Genomic DNA, 16,442 nt, shown 5'->3' with positions numbered 1-16,442 from the left:
GTCAAATTTTTTATTCTTTTTTAAAATGAAAAATGGCAATAAATGTTTCGTTTATTTAAAAATTAAACCCTGAAAATCCAACATCTTTTGACACTGAAAACCCCAAGCTGGTTTTTCATTTATTGTTTTCTTTTCAGTGGCAAAACAGAAAAGGGGGGGGGAAAAAGAGAGAGAAAAGGGGCGGGAGAGAACCATAATTGAAAAAACAAAAACATCTCAGTTTTTGGATTTTTACTTCAAAAACTTGGATATTTTCTTAATCGAAAAAATTTGAGAAAATGGGAAATTTTTCACAAAACATTTTTTGACCCGTCCTATTGCGAGCACGAGGTTAAAAGAATGAACAGTCTATTCATACAAAGCCCAATCCAAAGCCTGCTGAAGTTGACAAGTCTCCCCCTGACTTCAATGGGCTTTGAACTGGGCCCACAGTGCTTAAGAAAAACAAGCTGTTACGGGGAAAAGATCTGTGACCAGGGCTTAATTTGTAATGAAAGAGATGCCGGGGCTCAAGGAATTTTTCTACTATCATAACTGACACGGCAAGCCCAGAGGTGCCAGGGCTATGAACTACCAAACCTAGAGGTGCCGGAGCTCAGCCCTGACAAGCCCCAGCACAAATTAAGCACTGTCTGTGACCAACAGCTCGGTAGGATTCTGTGGGATTTTCTGGAGGCATGGTTTGGTCCTTTATTGTCAGGCAAGCTCTGTGCAAGGCCTGGAGAGAGGCTCACCATCTTTCCATCTGGACCCCTCCTTTGTTCTAACTCTTCTGCCAGCCATCTGGAAGTTGCTTCTGGGGACTCACCAAGGAAGGTACCACCAGATGATTAGTCATCCGCCCCCTTCCGATTAAAACCTCTGACCAATTCTTGTCTCACAGGTATCAGAAGGTTTGCGGTGTGAAAGAGGGAGTGGGCAAGCCCAGCACTGGAGATGGAGCAGGGGCCAGAGTGCAAGAAGGATATCTCTAGCTCCATGATGCTATAACACAGAGTTTAATTCTGATCTCATTTATAGCCGTGGAATGCCACTGATGTCAGTGAGTTGCTACAGAATTCCCTGGTACGGCAAGAGACCCTACTGCCAATAGGTTGTAGTGTTAAGAGCTGGAGCACGTAAATGTGGGGAGAGGGGGCTGATGGGTGAGACACTTTGCATGCCAAAGAAAGTGCCATATATGCAAATCCATGTGGAAATAGCATTAGACTTCATGTTCCCATACTGAAGAGACATCCACTGTCCAGGTCATTGTCCAAACACAGGACGGGTGAGATGTGTCTGCTTCCCACTCCCAGGCGGGTTATATACAACTTACACGTCTTAATGGAGCGAACAAATAACTCAATTAACCATGTGTCCCTCATCATCCCCTCCCTGCTGCCTTGCTAATGAGAAGCAGCTCATACATAGGCTTTGGGTTCTGTCACACAGCCCGCCCCCACCACTCCCCCTGCTTCAGCAGACTCAGAAGCCCTCTTGTTCCAGGCTGAAACTCACAAGCTCTCAGGTGCCCTCGGGTCCGAGATGGAGTGGCCTTGGCTCTTTCTCTACCTCTCTCTACACATCACAGGTAACAGAGGAACACGGCGAAGCCTTTGTATGGTGTTAACTAGAGCTGAACCCGAAGTGCAGGAGACTGTGAGGATGCAAAGTGCTGTAGTAACTTTGTAACCTCCTCCCCTCCATCGTGTTATATCACAGCTACAGATTGGGATGTTAATAATGCAGATAAAGTACAGTAGGTTATAGATTTAATATATTTTATGTTACATATGTATATATGATATTACATATCTACTGTATAATATTCTAGACATCATTTGGGATTATTTTATTTCAGAGCTATTAGGGTTGCTATATTATAGGGTGTTATCGGTTTAGAATATAGTATATTCAAGAATCATCCGGTTAAATGCTGTAGTCAGCTAAATCAGCATATAGCTTCAGGCGTTGAGATACTGTGGTCATGGAAGGCTACATAAGATTAGATTTACACCAGTGTAACCGTTGGATTGTCCCCCTAGAATCACAGAAACTATTGATGTACGATGTCATGTTTTATTATAGATATAGCATAGGGTGTGTTGATTAAATATTCGCTATATTATAGTCATAGGATATTACAGCTACAGGATAGCATACATTTTATCAGAGAACCTCTGATATAGTCTGACCTCCAATATTACATTATAGTATTATTTATAGGTACTTTGTGTACTGCATAAAATGCTTTATTGTTGGTTTATCATAAGGATACAGATGTTGAGTACAGCATAAACTTGCAGATTATGTCACCAGTTTTTTTCAGATCAGGCATCACAAACCATTTTATTTATTCTTTCCAGGAACAGAGACAGGGCAAAATTCTCCCCTGACTTTATTCTACAGCCTCTGCGATCCCATTGATTACAATGAGGTCGCAACGGATGTAAAGCAGGACAGCATGTGGGGAGTCAATGAAAGGAATGATTAATACATTATGAGATGACAGAAACAAGTTACGAATGGAATCTGGTCACATGCGCATCTTGAGAAATTCCAAACAATCGGTGTACACATTAGAAACTGCTAAATACTTCTAACGTGGAGGAGGAAAATGGACTGGTTTTTATTATGAACTTTGACTGCAAATGAATATTTATAAAGAGAAGTGCGCCATTATAATCTACTCCAGAGGGGATTTTCAAATGCACTCAGCATTGTTCTAACTCTGCTCTCATTCAAGTCAATGTGAGTTTTACCATTGACTTCAATGGGAGCAGAGATAGGTTAATGCTAAGTGGTTTTGAAAAATCCCATCCTCAATATGAAATGGGCCTTTTCTTTTTATGAATGTTGGGGTGACCACATAACTCAGAAGGACAGAACAACCAGGAGTAGAGAAGTCTATAAGTATCTACATGGTGAAAAAATATTTAATAATGGGCTCTTCAATCTAACAGAGAAAGGTATAATATGATCCAAGGGCTGAAAGTTGAAGCTAGACAAATTCAGACTAGAAATAAGGTGTAGATTTTTAATAGGGTAATTAACCACTGGAACAATGTACCAAGGGTTGTGGTGGATTCTCCATCACTGAAATTTCTGAAATTGAGATTTGAAGTTTTTCTAAAAGCTCTGCTCTAGGAATTATTTTGGGGAAGCTCCATGGGTTGTGTTAAACAGGAGGTCAGACTATATCAGAGGTTCTCAAACTTCACTGCACTGTGTCCCCCTTCTGAGAACAAAAATTACTACATGACCCATGAGAGGGGACCAAATCTTGAGCCCCGCTGCCCCGGAGGGGCAAAGCCAAAGCCTGAACCACACCGTGCAGGGCAGGGAAGCCGAAACCCCAGGGGTTCAGCCCCAGGCAGGGGGCCTGTAACCTGAGCCCTGCCACCCAGGTTGGCTTTGGCCCTGGGCAGCGGGGCTTGGGCTTTGGCTTCGGCCCTGGGCCCCAGAAAGTCTAATGCCAGCCCTGGCATGCCCAATAAAGTAGGGTCACGACCCACTTTGGGGTCCCGACCCACAGTTTGAGAACCGCCGGACTAGATGATCACAATGGTCCTTTATGGCCTTGGAATCTATGACTGAGATGGTTACCCAGCAAGCAGTCTGTGGGACAGATCCTGAAAACCTTTATGCAAGTAGTCCCATAGACTTTGCGGCACAAGGAAGCGTCTGCCAGAATAAGGGTTTGCAAGGTTGGGCTTCAATACATGAAAATATAATAGACTGTTCACCATCATGTTCTATTTACAGCACAGCTTCCCTTCCCTTCAGTTTTATTTCATCAATGTCAGAGATTTTTGAGAGAGAGAGAGAACGGGAACCATACTACAAAGTCACAGACCACATCTTTATTATAGGCTAAATCCTGCTTGCCTTGCTCAGTGTATAGACATCAATGGGACTATTAACACGAGGAAGGCAAGAAAGATTTCCTATGCTAGTAAATATTGCCCTTACTCAGCAAGCCTTTCTCAGGTGAAATGTCCAGTGACACAATGGAAATTTTTGCTTGAATAAGAACAACCAGCTTTGGCTTTTTGTTTGTCCTAAGAATAGTTTTAGTGCTCCTCCCAGATGCATTCATAGATCAAGCAAGCATATCGCTAAGCCAATGCTGGCTTAAGACACCCAGACGATAGAGAATCGAAAATTAAAATGTTAACTACCAGCAGTCTTTACTGAGGTCAAATTCCTCAGTACAGCGTATCAAATACAGAGCTGGTTTAATGTCAATGGACTTGCAGCCACTTATACCAGTTTTAAAACTGGCTGGCTCCCAATATTTGTAAACCATTAGGAAGGTCAAAAGTCCTGTATCAAAGTCAAGACACAGATCCTGCAAGCTGACCCAAGCAGGCAGCCTGCTTCATCCGCATGGAGCCCCACATTAATGAGGTTCCACTTGGAGACCTACTGAGATCCGTCGGGCGCCATTTAGGTGCACGTGTGTGCATTAGTGTGCGGGATAGGGGCCTAAGTATTATTATTACCCAAAGTGACTGTAAATAAGCCCAGGATTTTAAAGGAACATGAGCACTTTAAAGTAAAGAGGCAAGAAATATGAGACAAGACTACAAAGGGCAGGCCCTTAGAACATGCACAGGAAATAAGTGGCTCTTGGTTGTTCAGTGTTGTTTTTACTCTGTTGCATCATCTCCAGAGTTTGTTGTTTTGTTTGCTGAAAACCTGAGTCCCTCTATTATTCTCGCCTAAGCCTGTACACACACACATCAGCACACCAAGGCAGAAAATTGTAACGGAGGTAATATTTTCCAAAGGCTGAGTTCAGTATTGCCAGCCCTAAGCATTCAAAAACCATGAGTCAAGCCCTGAAAATCGCAAAGTTGATATAAAGCTCACTAATGAGATAGTGAAAATGGCTTCCTTTTTATTTTCCTGCTTGTTTTTGAGTCTGTGGAGTGACATTTTCCAGCTTTCCTCAGCAATCATGAAGGCTAAAAACATTACTTTTGTAATGAAAGCTGAGAGTCTCACATAATCTCCTCGCTCCAGGCACCGGGGCTCTATGAAAAACACTAAATATCGTGAGACTCACAATAAAATCATGAGAGTTGGCAATGGTATGTTAACATTATTATTCAGTATCCTATCCCACTGTGGCTCATGTTTCCAGCTATGAAGATTCACGACATGGAATCATTTGTTTGTTTCAAAAATAAATTCTAAGAACAGTAAGTAAAAAGGCCAGAGTAGGATACTTTTACTCAAGGAGAGTAGCACCTTTCTCCACAAATATTCCTATTGAAGTCACTGGGCAAGCCTGCAAACCAATAATCCCACTAAGTAGCACCTTACTCCTCAAATAGTTCCACTGAGCTCAGTGGGAGTCATTGAGCCGTAAGGTACAACTCCATGTACATGAGAGTATTACTGAATCTGTCTCTAAGAGACAATTCACAGTGTACGATGCTACTCAATGTGAGTGAGGAGATCAACATCTGGCCCTTGTTTATTATCTCTTTTTATTTTAATTCTGTGACTATCCAAGCTCCAGGTACTTGCAAAACTCCAAATCCACACAGTGTATCGAATGCAAGAGGTGAGAGAATAAGCAAAATAACTGCCCCTCTCAACCACCAAGTCTCTGGTTGTATTCATCCATGATTAAATAACAGAAGCAGTCTGGAGAAATCATCAACTGGTATAAATTGGCAGAGCTCCACTCATGTCAATAGAGCTACGCTGTTTTGACACCAGCTGAGGATCTGGCCCATTGTAGGATTGTCAGTATGAGTAAATGTATATTAATGTATAAAAACCCATACGGGGTTGGATCCTCTGGGGAGCCAAGTGCCTTCAGCTCCCATTGACTTCAGTATATTATCTATTTTTATGTGTGTTGCTTGCTGCATTTATCGCTTGAGTGAGCTGTAATTCTTGTTTTGATACCTTATCTGGAGTCATCTTCAGCCTCTTTGCTGCCTTTCCAGGCAGAGAAAATCCAGCGAACAAGCTAGAAAAGAACTGTCAAAAGAAATTGAAACATGCCCAAAGAATGACAAAGCACCGAAGACAAGGAAAGGCAAAAAAAAAAAAAAAACTTTCCCTTACTAAGATGTGAAAGACCCATTGGTTGGGATTTTTAAAAGTGGGCTGGACAACATACTAGAAATAGAGCTAGCTAGCTATGATCTTTTACGGCTACCCATAGAGCCAGGTAGAGAGCACCAGCCACTGTAGTATCTAGGCACTGGTTACAAAATGTTGGGATGGCGAGAAGATTAATAGGGAACAATCCACCACTGGCATGAAATAGGAGCTAGATTTCCTAATAGGTCTGTTATACCCCTAATTTGTGTGACCCCCATAATTCCATGAACAGAAAAACTACGAAGCTCATGAAGAAATCCTTTATTTAATATGTGTAGGAAAAAAATCTTGACCACAAACATGTTATTTACTTCCTTGTAGGTTGCCAGAAAACCCCAGCTTTATTTCAGACTCCACCACGTATTGTAGCTCTGAACAACAGTACGAAGGAAATGGTCTGTGCAATGAAAAGTGAACAGTTTTCCCATTTAGGGATCTACTGGTACCGATGGAGCAAGGAGAGCCAAGAATTCCAGTATATACTATTTTCAAACGTTTTGCACAAACACACTCTGGGTGACGACATCGACAAAGAAAGGTTTAATGTGAGTAAAGGAAGCTTTCGGCAGTCGTACACGCTGAAGATCAGCAGGCTTCAGCCTTTGGACGCCGGCACATATTACTGCGCTGTCTCCCAATACTCGGAGCTGCTCTTTGGCAATGGAACAGAGCTTAGCGTGGGTAAGTGCTGTTTCAGACAACCACATGCACTCCAAAATCTCACAAGGCTTGGCCGAGATGCTGCTGCAATAGAAAGGTTAGAATAATAAAAATAACCCTGATAGAAAAGGTAACTGGGCACAAATCGGTGCCTAAATCCTGCCCGCCTTTCTCATTGCTTTCATTGAGACTATCCGCATGAGCAAGGCATGAAAGGTTTGGACCCTGGAATGTGCTGGAAGAGATCTTAGAGACTATATGAGCCAGAAAACCTGGCAGGAAAAGGTATAGCAATAACCGCTGGCTTGAATACGAGGCTAGACAAATTCAGACTGGAAGTAAGGCACGAGATTTCAAAAGGGAGGGAAATTAACCACTGGAACAACTTACCTAGGGTTGTGGTGGATTCTCCATCACTGGCAATTGTTAAATCAAGACTGGATGTTTTTCTAAAAGATCTGCTCGAGTTCACACAGGTATTATTTCAGGGAGGTTCCATGGCCTGTGTTACGCACGAGGTCAGACTAGATAATCACAGGTCCCTTCTGGCCTTAGAATCTATGACTCTGTGAAATGTAGGGAAATGGCTTCCAGTGTTATAAGGCTGCTAATAAGTTGTAATTTTTCACCACTGTCTGTTTCTCAGTCCTGATCACAGCATGAGCACTGCTGTGCTCTGATAATTGTTGTGTAAAGGAGCCTTTCAAAGGAACGCTACTAGACCTGGAAGATTCACGTTTATTATCCTTCTCTAATTCCAGTGCTGTTTTTGCTCTTAACTTGGATTATTTCCCCACTTGAGTTCACAGCTCATTCTCACGCACTGATTCTGTTTCTCACTTGGCATTTACCGATATCCTAACACCCCCATTAAATCATGGGGGGCTGATCATCTAGCTCAGAGGGTTGGTGACAGGATACTGAGCCTTTCATACCCAGTTCTCCCCTGGCAAGTCCTGACAGGCTGATAACAGCTGACAGCTCTCACCATCCAGGGACTGGTTAGGACCCTGTGTGAAATGGGTCTCAATCCAGTTCCTACTCCATCACAACTGGCACACCCTGGCAACGTGGTTGGCAATCTCGGCAGGGACAGCAGCTCAGGACTGATGAGGCCATGGAGACTGAACTACCTTCTGATTCCTAGAGCTGGTCCCGCTAGGTCAGAGCTGAGGCACATTGATGTACCTGTGTGGGGAAGCTGGCACTGCTGATTCCTGCAATCTGATCCAGCAGGACCCTGGTGCCGGGCTGATGGAATCTGGGGCACTCCTTAGAAGCACAGGGTCCACCCGCATGGCTCCGACTGCTGGTTTGGCAATGCTGCCCGTGCCTGTTCTGTGCGTAAACAGAGAATTTCAGTCCCAGGGCTGTCAGACCAAAACCTTTTGTGAGCTCTACACTGAAACCAGTGGGACTTTATGTGGGCTTAAGGATCTGAGCTATAGGATCCTATTGTAGGGCCTTAGCGAACCTCTTTGAAATTCTCAGGCATTCAGCAATACTTTCCAATCCACAGCTTCTCCACTATGTAGCAAAGGGTAGAAAAAGCACTGCACTTTGATCACAGGACATGATCATGTGCTTAAAACCCTTCCTCATGGCTTCACTTTGGAGCTATGTATGTCCTAAGGTGATAAAAACCTTCAATCTAAAGTGTATGTTTAACACAGATATAATTACAGGTTTCAGAGGAACAGCCGTGTTAGTCTGTATTCGCAAAAAGAAAAGGAGTACTTGTGGCACCTTAGAGACTAACCAATTTATTTGAGCATGAGCTTTCGTGAGCTACAGCTCACTTCATCAGATGTTTACCGTGGAAACTGCAGCAGCAGTTTCCACGGTAAACATCTGATGAAGTGAGCTGTAGCTCACGAAAGCTCATGCTCAAATAAATTGGTTAGTCTCTAAGGTGCCACAAGTACTCCTTTTCTTTTTACAGATATAATTATGGTCATTGGCTTTAAAATGTTCACAGTCTCCCTCCTTGAAGAATCCCCAGTCCTTTGTTTGTGGCAAATAAATACGCTGGCATTTACTGCCATTGTGTTGGCTAAGTGTGTCCCTTTTCAATCCTTGCTTACTTGAAAGAAAAGCTCTTTGAAGACAGAGGAGAATTATCTGAGCAGCTATTCGAAAACAGTGGTTTCGAAAACATGCTGCTGTTATCCAGTCAGAATGAAAACATTGAGATTTAAAGCTGGCCCCAATATATTGAGTTAAAGAAACAGGGGTTCCCCACTCATATGTAAGCAAAATCACGCTTCACTGGGAGTTTTTTTCTTTTTTCCTTTGGCATCCGTGACAAAATACTCTTTGATTTCATTTTTTAATGTCTGTTGTTAAGTAGTTTAACAAAAATAGGAAAGAAGTTACCCAGGTAAATCCCAATGATACAGATGTCTCATGGGACATCTGACACTTTTGGCGTGTCCGTGTCATTACAATAAATTGTGGTTTCTATATGAATTTCAGTTCCAGAGGGAAAGAAATGAATTTTGGATAGCCCAGACTTTTGGTTACCTGGTGTTTGAATGATCTGATTTTATCTGTAATTGTATAATAGAGGGGGGTTTTGTTTGGCTGATTGGTTGTTTTTTGTCATTAGAGATTTTTCTGGCCTGACTTCTTAGAGAGCTAAATATGTTAAATTATAACTCATATAGTCAATAATAAGCCACAGGCCTTATTTAATCACTGTTATAGTCAGCAAAAAAACTACTCCAAGCAAAGCTTTCTATATTCTGACAAGGGACCAGAGTCAGAGATGTTTTGATACCCCTTGGGATGTTGCTGTTGCTATCAGTTTGATGTGATATGCACGCGGATCCTACCATGATGGATATCAGGCCAAAACCTTATGATAGACATGTGGAAAATATTCAGTCTATATTAGACTGAAGACAATGTGAGCTGAAGGTAGATTAGAGAATTTTGCAGGATCAAGCCCCAATATAGGGTTTTGTGCAGAAATATCTTTCTGGTAGCCCCCCCACACTTTCTCAACTATCATGGACAATAATAACCTGTGATACTGTAAAATACAAGATATGGTTTGGAAATATAGCAGAAAATATGTTAACCCAATCTTAGGGACAGATCCTGTAAACACTTAGCCCACATCTTGTAATATGTCCAGTGGTAAGTACTATTCCTGGTAGGAAGTGTTACAGCACAGGAGATAGCTACCAATATGCTTTTTCCACCAGTACAGCGTGATATCACTGCCCTTGTTCATTCAATATACTGTAATACTGGGCATTTATTGGCTAGATCAGGGGTCTCAAACTCAAATGACCACGAGGGCCACATATGGATTAGTACATTGACCCGAGGGCCGCACCACTGACCACCGCCCCCCCCCCACTGCCCTGGCCCTGCCCCCACTCCATCCCTTCCGTGAGGCCCCTTCCCTGCCCCGCCTCTTCCTGCCCCTTCCCTGCCCCCATTCCAACCCCTTCCCTGAAAGCCGGGAAGCTCCCATTGGCCAGGAATGGGGAACCGCGGCCAATGGGAGCTTCAGGGGAGGTACCTGGAGGAGTGGCCAGAGCAACACACAGACCCCTGTGTCCCCCTCCTCCCCCCAGGTCCCAGTCGCTTCCCGGAGCAGCGCAGGGGCAGGGCAGGCAGGCAGGGAGCCTGCCCTGCCGCTGGTGTGCGCCGGGCCCGAGCCACTCTACGTAAATGCTGGGAGCGGGGGGCTGCGGGGAGCTGGCAGGCCGCAGAAAATAACCCCTCAGGCTGCGTGTTTGAGACCCCTGGGCTAGATTTTGCTTTCTTTACTAACACTGAGTAGTACCTTACTCATTGAAATCTGGGGTCCTGTATAATTACAAATTCACCTACCAGATATGGGATAATTGCTTGTATTTTGGGCAGAATTTGAGGTCATTGAAATTCTTTGGAAGCTTAATGACTAGTAATTACGGTGTTTAGAAAAATAATTGGCATGAAAGGGCCAAATTCTGCAGCCACACAGCAAAACTCCCATTGAACTGAATGGGAACAGGATCGGGACCCTTCACACTAGTTATTTTCCTAAATATTTAGAGGCTGTTTAAAAAAACCAACACCCCCCCCCCCCACACACACACACACATACATTCTAAGGCCAGGATCTTCAAAAGCACCTAGTGATTTAGGGTGCCCTACATCAAGACTCACCCCACCTTATCCCCACCCTACCTATCATCTCTCATTCAGTATTGAAAAGTCAGCTCCTGTCGCTGATCAGCCCGCATTGCCCAGCCTCTATCACCCACTTGTTAAATTTTCAAACAAATACTTTCACGTTTTCACCAGTGTTTCCTGGCAGGCTTGGGATTTGCTCCCTGTAAACTTCCACAAAACCACTTCATTAGCCTCCTTCAAAACCCTCCTTAAAACTATCTTTTGTCATGAAGCCTCCAAGAAACTTGACAAAGCTTAGATTGCTGGGGTTCTGTGACCAGAGCCTGCCAACCAGGATTGTCTCTGCTGCCTTGTACGCCTCAATCAACCTGTCTGTATCCATGTGGCGATGCTTGTTTTGGACTTACATTATAAGCTCTATGGGTCAGCAGCCGTCTTTTTCTTCTGTGTTTGTACAACCCCTAACACAACATGATCCTGGTCCGTGACTGGGGCTCCAAGGTACAAATGCTAATAGTTATCTATGAGACACATTAAAGGGCCTGGCTGTTCAGAGAGTAAATTCTTAGTATTATTTTGAAAATCAGGATCCTTTAAGGTATCTCAATCTGGACACCCAAAATCAGAGGTCACTTTTGAAAATCTTGGCCTAAATGTCAAAACTCCTTGTCCCATATTATGACCTAACCACTTGCCAAGCATCAACCTTTTCTATACAAAGTTATTTAGAGATACAAGAGTGCAACACGTCCATTCATTTGGGATTTTACAATAATTCCATTCATTGGGGGGATGGGGGGTTCTTTTTAGCCCTAAAGATTGTCAAAGATTTTTCCTCATTACTCTTAACGTGTTGTTTAAATGTCTTCCGTGCTATGTCACATTAATCCTATTTTCATCATTTCAGTCAACTCTTTGCCTTCCACTGAAAAACCTACAGAGAAAACGCTGCCCCCAAAGAAACCTTTGAGGTGCAAACCCTCCGGCATAACTCCTGCTAAAATGAAAGGTAGGGCACTGCCTTTTGCTAGGCATCTTTGCAAAATGTAGCGTGGGCCAAACTGATCCTGAGTGCAATTCAGTTTAAATCAACGGAGTCACACTAGGAATGAAGCTGCCTCAATATATTCCATTTTCTTAGCTGCCCCGATGTAACTCTGGGGTGACTCCACTGAAGTGGAGGACACTCTCTGGGCCCTGGCATAGAGTCATGAAACACTTCACTGAAACATGCAAGGTACATAAAAACACAGGGATCTGGTCTCTCCCCTTGATGCATGCACATGACGCCCACTGATGCTAATAGCAGTTATGGTCATGTCTGTACCAGAGCCTCAGTACCTGGCACTGCCCCCGGCCCTAGGGACCTGCTTCAAAGGGGGATCCTCCACCCCAGAGGGGATTCTAAGGAAAAGAGAATACAGCTCAGGGCTACCCCTACCCTGGCCTGTCCACTTCTCCGCACACCCCACCCAGTCCCTGCCCAACCCACCACCCCCAGATCCATGGAGAAGTGGAGGGGCCCCGTGGGGGTGGAGGGGAAGGGCAGGACTGTATCCCTGAGGAAGCTGAGCCCCCTTCTGCGTGAAAGGGGACAGATCTGTGTGTAGATCTGGAGACACAATGCCCCCTCCCATGCCCCAGGAGCATTTCTGTCAAAGGTATTGTGTGTAGCCGGCACAGTCTGCCAGCTGCTGTTGTTTTCTGTAATACTCACTGTATGTTTCTTTTGGTTTCTAGGTTCTTCCTGCAGCGGCTTCATCTGGGCCCCATTAGCAACATGTGCTGTTATTTTACTGCTGTCTCTGGTTATTGCCATCCGTCGCTTTCAGCGTAAGTGCTGGGCACAGCAAATGGGTTGCGCTGCTCCCGGAGCTTTTCACTCTTCTGAGGGGGATTTCTCCATGTGTGGAATTCACCTCTCCTGCTCAGAAGGGGGCACTCTCCCCTGCCCCAGCACCCTGCAGAGAGCCTCTGGTGGGTCCAAAGATCCATTTGGGAAGGAAGCAGAGGATGGGGGAGACAGGTCTCACAGGAAACCCGTCATCCACCCCAAATCCCACAGGGACCCCCCCAAAAATGCATGCAGCCTAGGGCTGTGTGCACACAAATCCCAGTGTTACAGGTGTTACAGGTCCCCTCTCTCCGCTGATCCCCGGAGGATATGCATCTGTTACAACCCCCAGCTACGGCACTTCAACTGCTCACGTTTTTAGCTCTAGAGGTCCCCAGTTCAATCCCAGGTGCATCAGCCAAGATGGCGGGCCTCACACATTTCTGCTCCTCATCCCAGCATAGAGGAGCATCCGCACCCTTCAGACAGGGCCTCAAGGAGCAGCTGCAGGCTGGGAAACCCTGGCAGGACAGCTCCAGTGGGGGAAAGGGGCGGGGGTCTTGAGGAGGCAGAGATGTCTGGGAGTGGGAGCAGGGAATATCAGGAGTTCAGGAGAGAGCTTTGTGGGGTGGGAGTGCTAGAAGCCAAGGAACTGTTCTCCTGAGTTATTGCCTGTCTCCTTTCAGGCCTGCGCAGGAGACTGCGGCTTCACTTCAGCAAACAGTAAGTGCTCTTGGTTGTGTTCTGCAGCCCTGTACACTGCAAAAAATGCAGCTTTGCTTTTCTCATGCGTGAGTTAGTGCTAACGAAAATGAATGTGGGGGAACAATCCCACGAGGTGCTGAGCACCTCCTGTATGCTGCTGCGTGTCCTCAAGTGCCCTCAGCTCCTGGTAAAGTAAGTGGGAATTGAGGACTCTCAGCACCTCGCAGGAAGCACTCAGCACCGTACAGAATTGAGTGTGTCTGTGCAACTCCTTCGACTCTGATAATGAAGGCATCCCATAGGAAAGAGAAGCAGTCTGTCTGTTTTCCCCTCCTGCAGGGTGGGGTAGTTTTCACCCCATTATTGCTAGGTCCAGAAAAGGCATTTTCTCCCCAAGTGTTGGCTGTTTCATGTGCCAAAAGCTTAAGCATGGGCCTGTTATCACACGAGATGGGCTGAAAGCAAACTCTCAGGCCAGAACTCCCTTCCCCACACCCTCGCCACAGCTTCGGGCATCTGGACAGAATATTACAGCTAGATCCTCAAATACTCCCAAGCTCGGAGGGGCTCAGATCTCAATCAGAACTTTCAACTCAGGCCCATCTGCAGATAGCACTAAATGGTTCATAGAGACATAGGACATGTCACATGACAACAGACCAGTTCCCAAGTTATGCCACTGGTAAACAAGATCCAGCCTGCACAAACTTCCTTGGATTCTCTCTATGCCTTGGCCACATTTTAAATCCTCCCCGAGCAGCTGGATATTCTGAGAGCTGCTTTGGATGTGGTTTCTTCCCCTGTATGTGACAGGAAGTGAGGAGTGGCATGCGGGCAAAACTCAGCACGGTTTATCCACCCAAAAATGATGTTAATCTACAGCTGGTCCCCTTCTCAACCAGCAAGGGATTACTGACTGCGAAGGAGGCATGTCTGGCAGCCACTGAATGAAAGTCAAAAAGGAAGAGCTGGCCTGTGTGTTCAAAGATGCCTCCTGCCTGGGAGATCAGTTAAGCTGAGGAATGGTCTCCGAAGGGAGGGGGAAAGGAAGCCCCAGAAATCTGGCCATTTAATGCTACCCTTGATAGGCCTGGAATAACGGAGAGTGGCGGGGGAGAGGGGGGAGCTAGAATGATGAACTACAGTGACAATCTTTCCGTGACAGCAGAGCTATGTGAAGATGTTCCCATGGGCCCTTGGTGAACCTTGACAGAGGTTGTTCACAGGGCAGAAAAAAATCCATGAATTTCCTCCTGAAAGTAGGACTCTCACTCCAGCTCGAAGAGCCACATCTAGCCCCACTGAGCTCCAGAGACCTGTGCACCTTCTCTGCCCTGCCCTGCTAGCCTGTCCCCTTGCCTGCTTTGCTCAAATGGCCCCCTGCCCCAGACATCAGGACTGCATTCCAGGTGGCTGCCTCCCTTCTTTCAATTCTTCCTGTCCCCCAGTCCATAGGAGTCTGCTGGGTGGACAGGGTACACATGCCATTCCAGTAGGGCAGCGACAGAAGGAACACCATCTCCCATTCCTATGACTGCTAGACTTAGCTCAGGAGCTGGTAGTGCCCCAGAACATGCTCCCCAGACCTCGCTGCTTGGGAGAATGTCCCCCCCACACACACACTCCCTCTGTTATTGGGTGGGGAGGGCTGAGTGCATTCTGCTCCACGCCCACGCTGCCACTTATGGATTGGGATGCTTGTCCATCCCTTGTTGATGTGGATCAGCACATACCATTGTTGACTGTTGTTCTGGGTCACAAATTACTTGCTAGCTTAGCACCATCATGTCTGATTTTTCATTCTTCTCAGTTTCCCCTTTGCCAGGCTGTTTTTAGTTCATTATTACTAGGACTCTAGTAATGCATAGTCTGAAAAGGGCAGTATTTTCTATTTTGTTCCTGGACTTTGGCCCAGACCCTCAAAGTATTTAGGCATGTAAATCCCACTAGAACCAATGAGAGTCAGGCACCCAAATACCTGGAGGATCTGGACCTTTGCGCTTTGCAGCATGTACTCTTTGCCAAGAGGATTAACATCTTTGTATCTCCCAATACTTTAGGGTTCTTAAGTAAGACGAATGCCTGGAGGATTTGTCTATGTTGCACGTCAGATGGCTACTGTAAATGCCACACGAGATCAACACCTGGAACACATGAACCAGGAGGAATGTTATGGAAAACAATCTGAGACTTGAAATGCAGAGTAGATGTTTGTTCTCTGGGATTTACCTGTCATGTACCACAGCTGTGTTAGTATTCTCTCACTTACTACAGCTTACAAATTGTAGGGTCAGGTCCTGCAAAGTACCAACTCCCTCCTGCTGCATGCCTTCAATTCCTTCTAAAGTCATTGGGGTTTGAGGCTGCTCAGCACCTTACAGGAATAACCGCTGATTTGCTGTATGTATTGTCATGTCAATATTGTGTAAATAGTGTTTTTGTACAATGTACTGAAAAATTCTTCTGAAGAGCTTCATGGCACTCTAGACATTCAATTCCACCTAATAAAATAATTTTTGAGTGGATTTTAGATTCTTTTTTTTTCTCTTAAAGCCAATTGATTCGAATTTTATTGAATGTACAGGTCACTTTCAGAACAGCCTTTTGAAGGATCGATAATTCACTTATCTAGGAGGTTGAGTGGCTTTCAATATATGTATAGAGCTCTGCAAAATTTTATGGATGAATAGTTTTATTCACTGAAAAATGCAGCTTCAGGTCAACCAAAACTATTCACGAATGTGGATCAAATTTGGCAAACAGTTTCAAGAGGGGAAAAAATGTTTTTTACAGTCCAAAGGTTTCATTTTGATATTTTCAAAATGAAACGTTTTGAGTTTCTGTTTGGAACGATTTCATTTAGAACGTTAGGTAGATTTATCTGAAAAAGAAAAAAACAAGAGGGTTTTAAAAAAACTGAAATATGAAACAAAATGAAAAAAAATTGCAGGTCAAACAAAAAGTTCAACCCAAAATGAAATGTAATTTTTTTCAAGGTTTTCAT

General features: G+C 44.7%; 1 protein-coding gene and 1 long non-coding RNA gene across 4 annotated transcripts; one reads left to right on the top strand and one right to left on the bottom strand.

Moving 5' to 3' along the window:
- Nucleotides 1-1,448: 1,448 nt before the first annotated feature.
- CD8B (CD8 subunit beta) lies at nt 1,449-15,963 on the top strand. 2 transcript variants are annotated; one of them, XM_048848573.2, is made up of 6 exons: nt 1,449-1,573; nt 6,430-6,789; nt 11,807-11,908; nt 12,640-12,732; nt 13,420-13,456; nt 15,499-15,963. In XM_048848573.2, the coding sequence occupies exons 1-6, from the start codon at nt 1,528-1,530 to the stop codon at nt 15,509-15,511; spliced, it is 651 nt and encodes a 216-aa protein (XP_048704530.2). In that variant the 5' UTR covers nt 1,449-1,527; the 3' UTR covers nt 15,512-15,963. The 2 variants fall into 2 exon arrangements, with proteins under 2 accessions (XP_048704530.2, XP_074984224.1); XM_075128123.1 differs by lacking the exon at nt 1,449-1,573 and adding an exon at nt 1,618-1,741.
- LOC142071957 (uncharacterized) lies at nt 6,634-12,696 on the bottom strand. 2 transcript variants are annotated; one of them, XR_012668232.1, is made up of 4 exons: nt 12,617-12,696; nt 7,957-8,106; nt 7,159-7,334; nt 6,634-6,852 (listed from the first exon to the last, which is right to left on the bottom strand). It is a non-coding gene; the product is annotated as an uncharacterized LOC142071957 (long non-coding RNA). The 2 variants fall into 2 exon arrangements; XR_012668231.1 differs by having other exon boundaries at nt 7,159-8,106.
- Nucleotides 15,964-16,442: the final 479 nt, after the last annotated feature.

Source organism: Caretta caretta, chromosome 4 (assembly GCF_965140235.1).
Source record: "Caretta caretta isolate rCarCar2 chromosome 4, rCarCar1.hap1, whole genome shotgun sequence".
In the NCBI taxonomy this organism is placed as follows: domain Eukaryota; kingdom Metazoa; phylum Chordata; order Testudines; family Cheloniidae; genus Caretta; species Caretta caretta.
This window is presented reverse-complemented; position numbering and strand designations above follow the sequence as displayed.

Coding starts and splice junctions, on each gene's coding strand:
- CD8B (XM_048848573.2), top strand. CDS start 1,528: ATGGAGTGGCCTTGGCTCTTTCTCTACCTCTCTCTACACATCACAG. Junction 6,790..11,806: donor TGGAACAGAGCTTAGCGTGG/GTAAGTGCTGTT, acceptor TCATCATTTCAG/TCAACTCTTTGCCTTCCACT. Junction 12,733..13,419: donor TGCCATCCGTCGCTTTCAGC/GTAAGTGCTGGG, acceptor GTCTCCTTTCAG/GCCTGCGCAGGAGACTGCGG.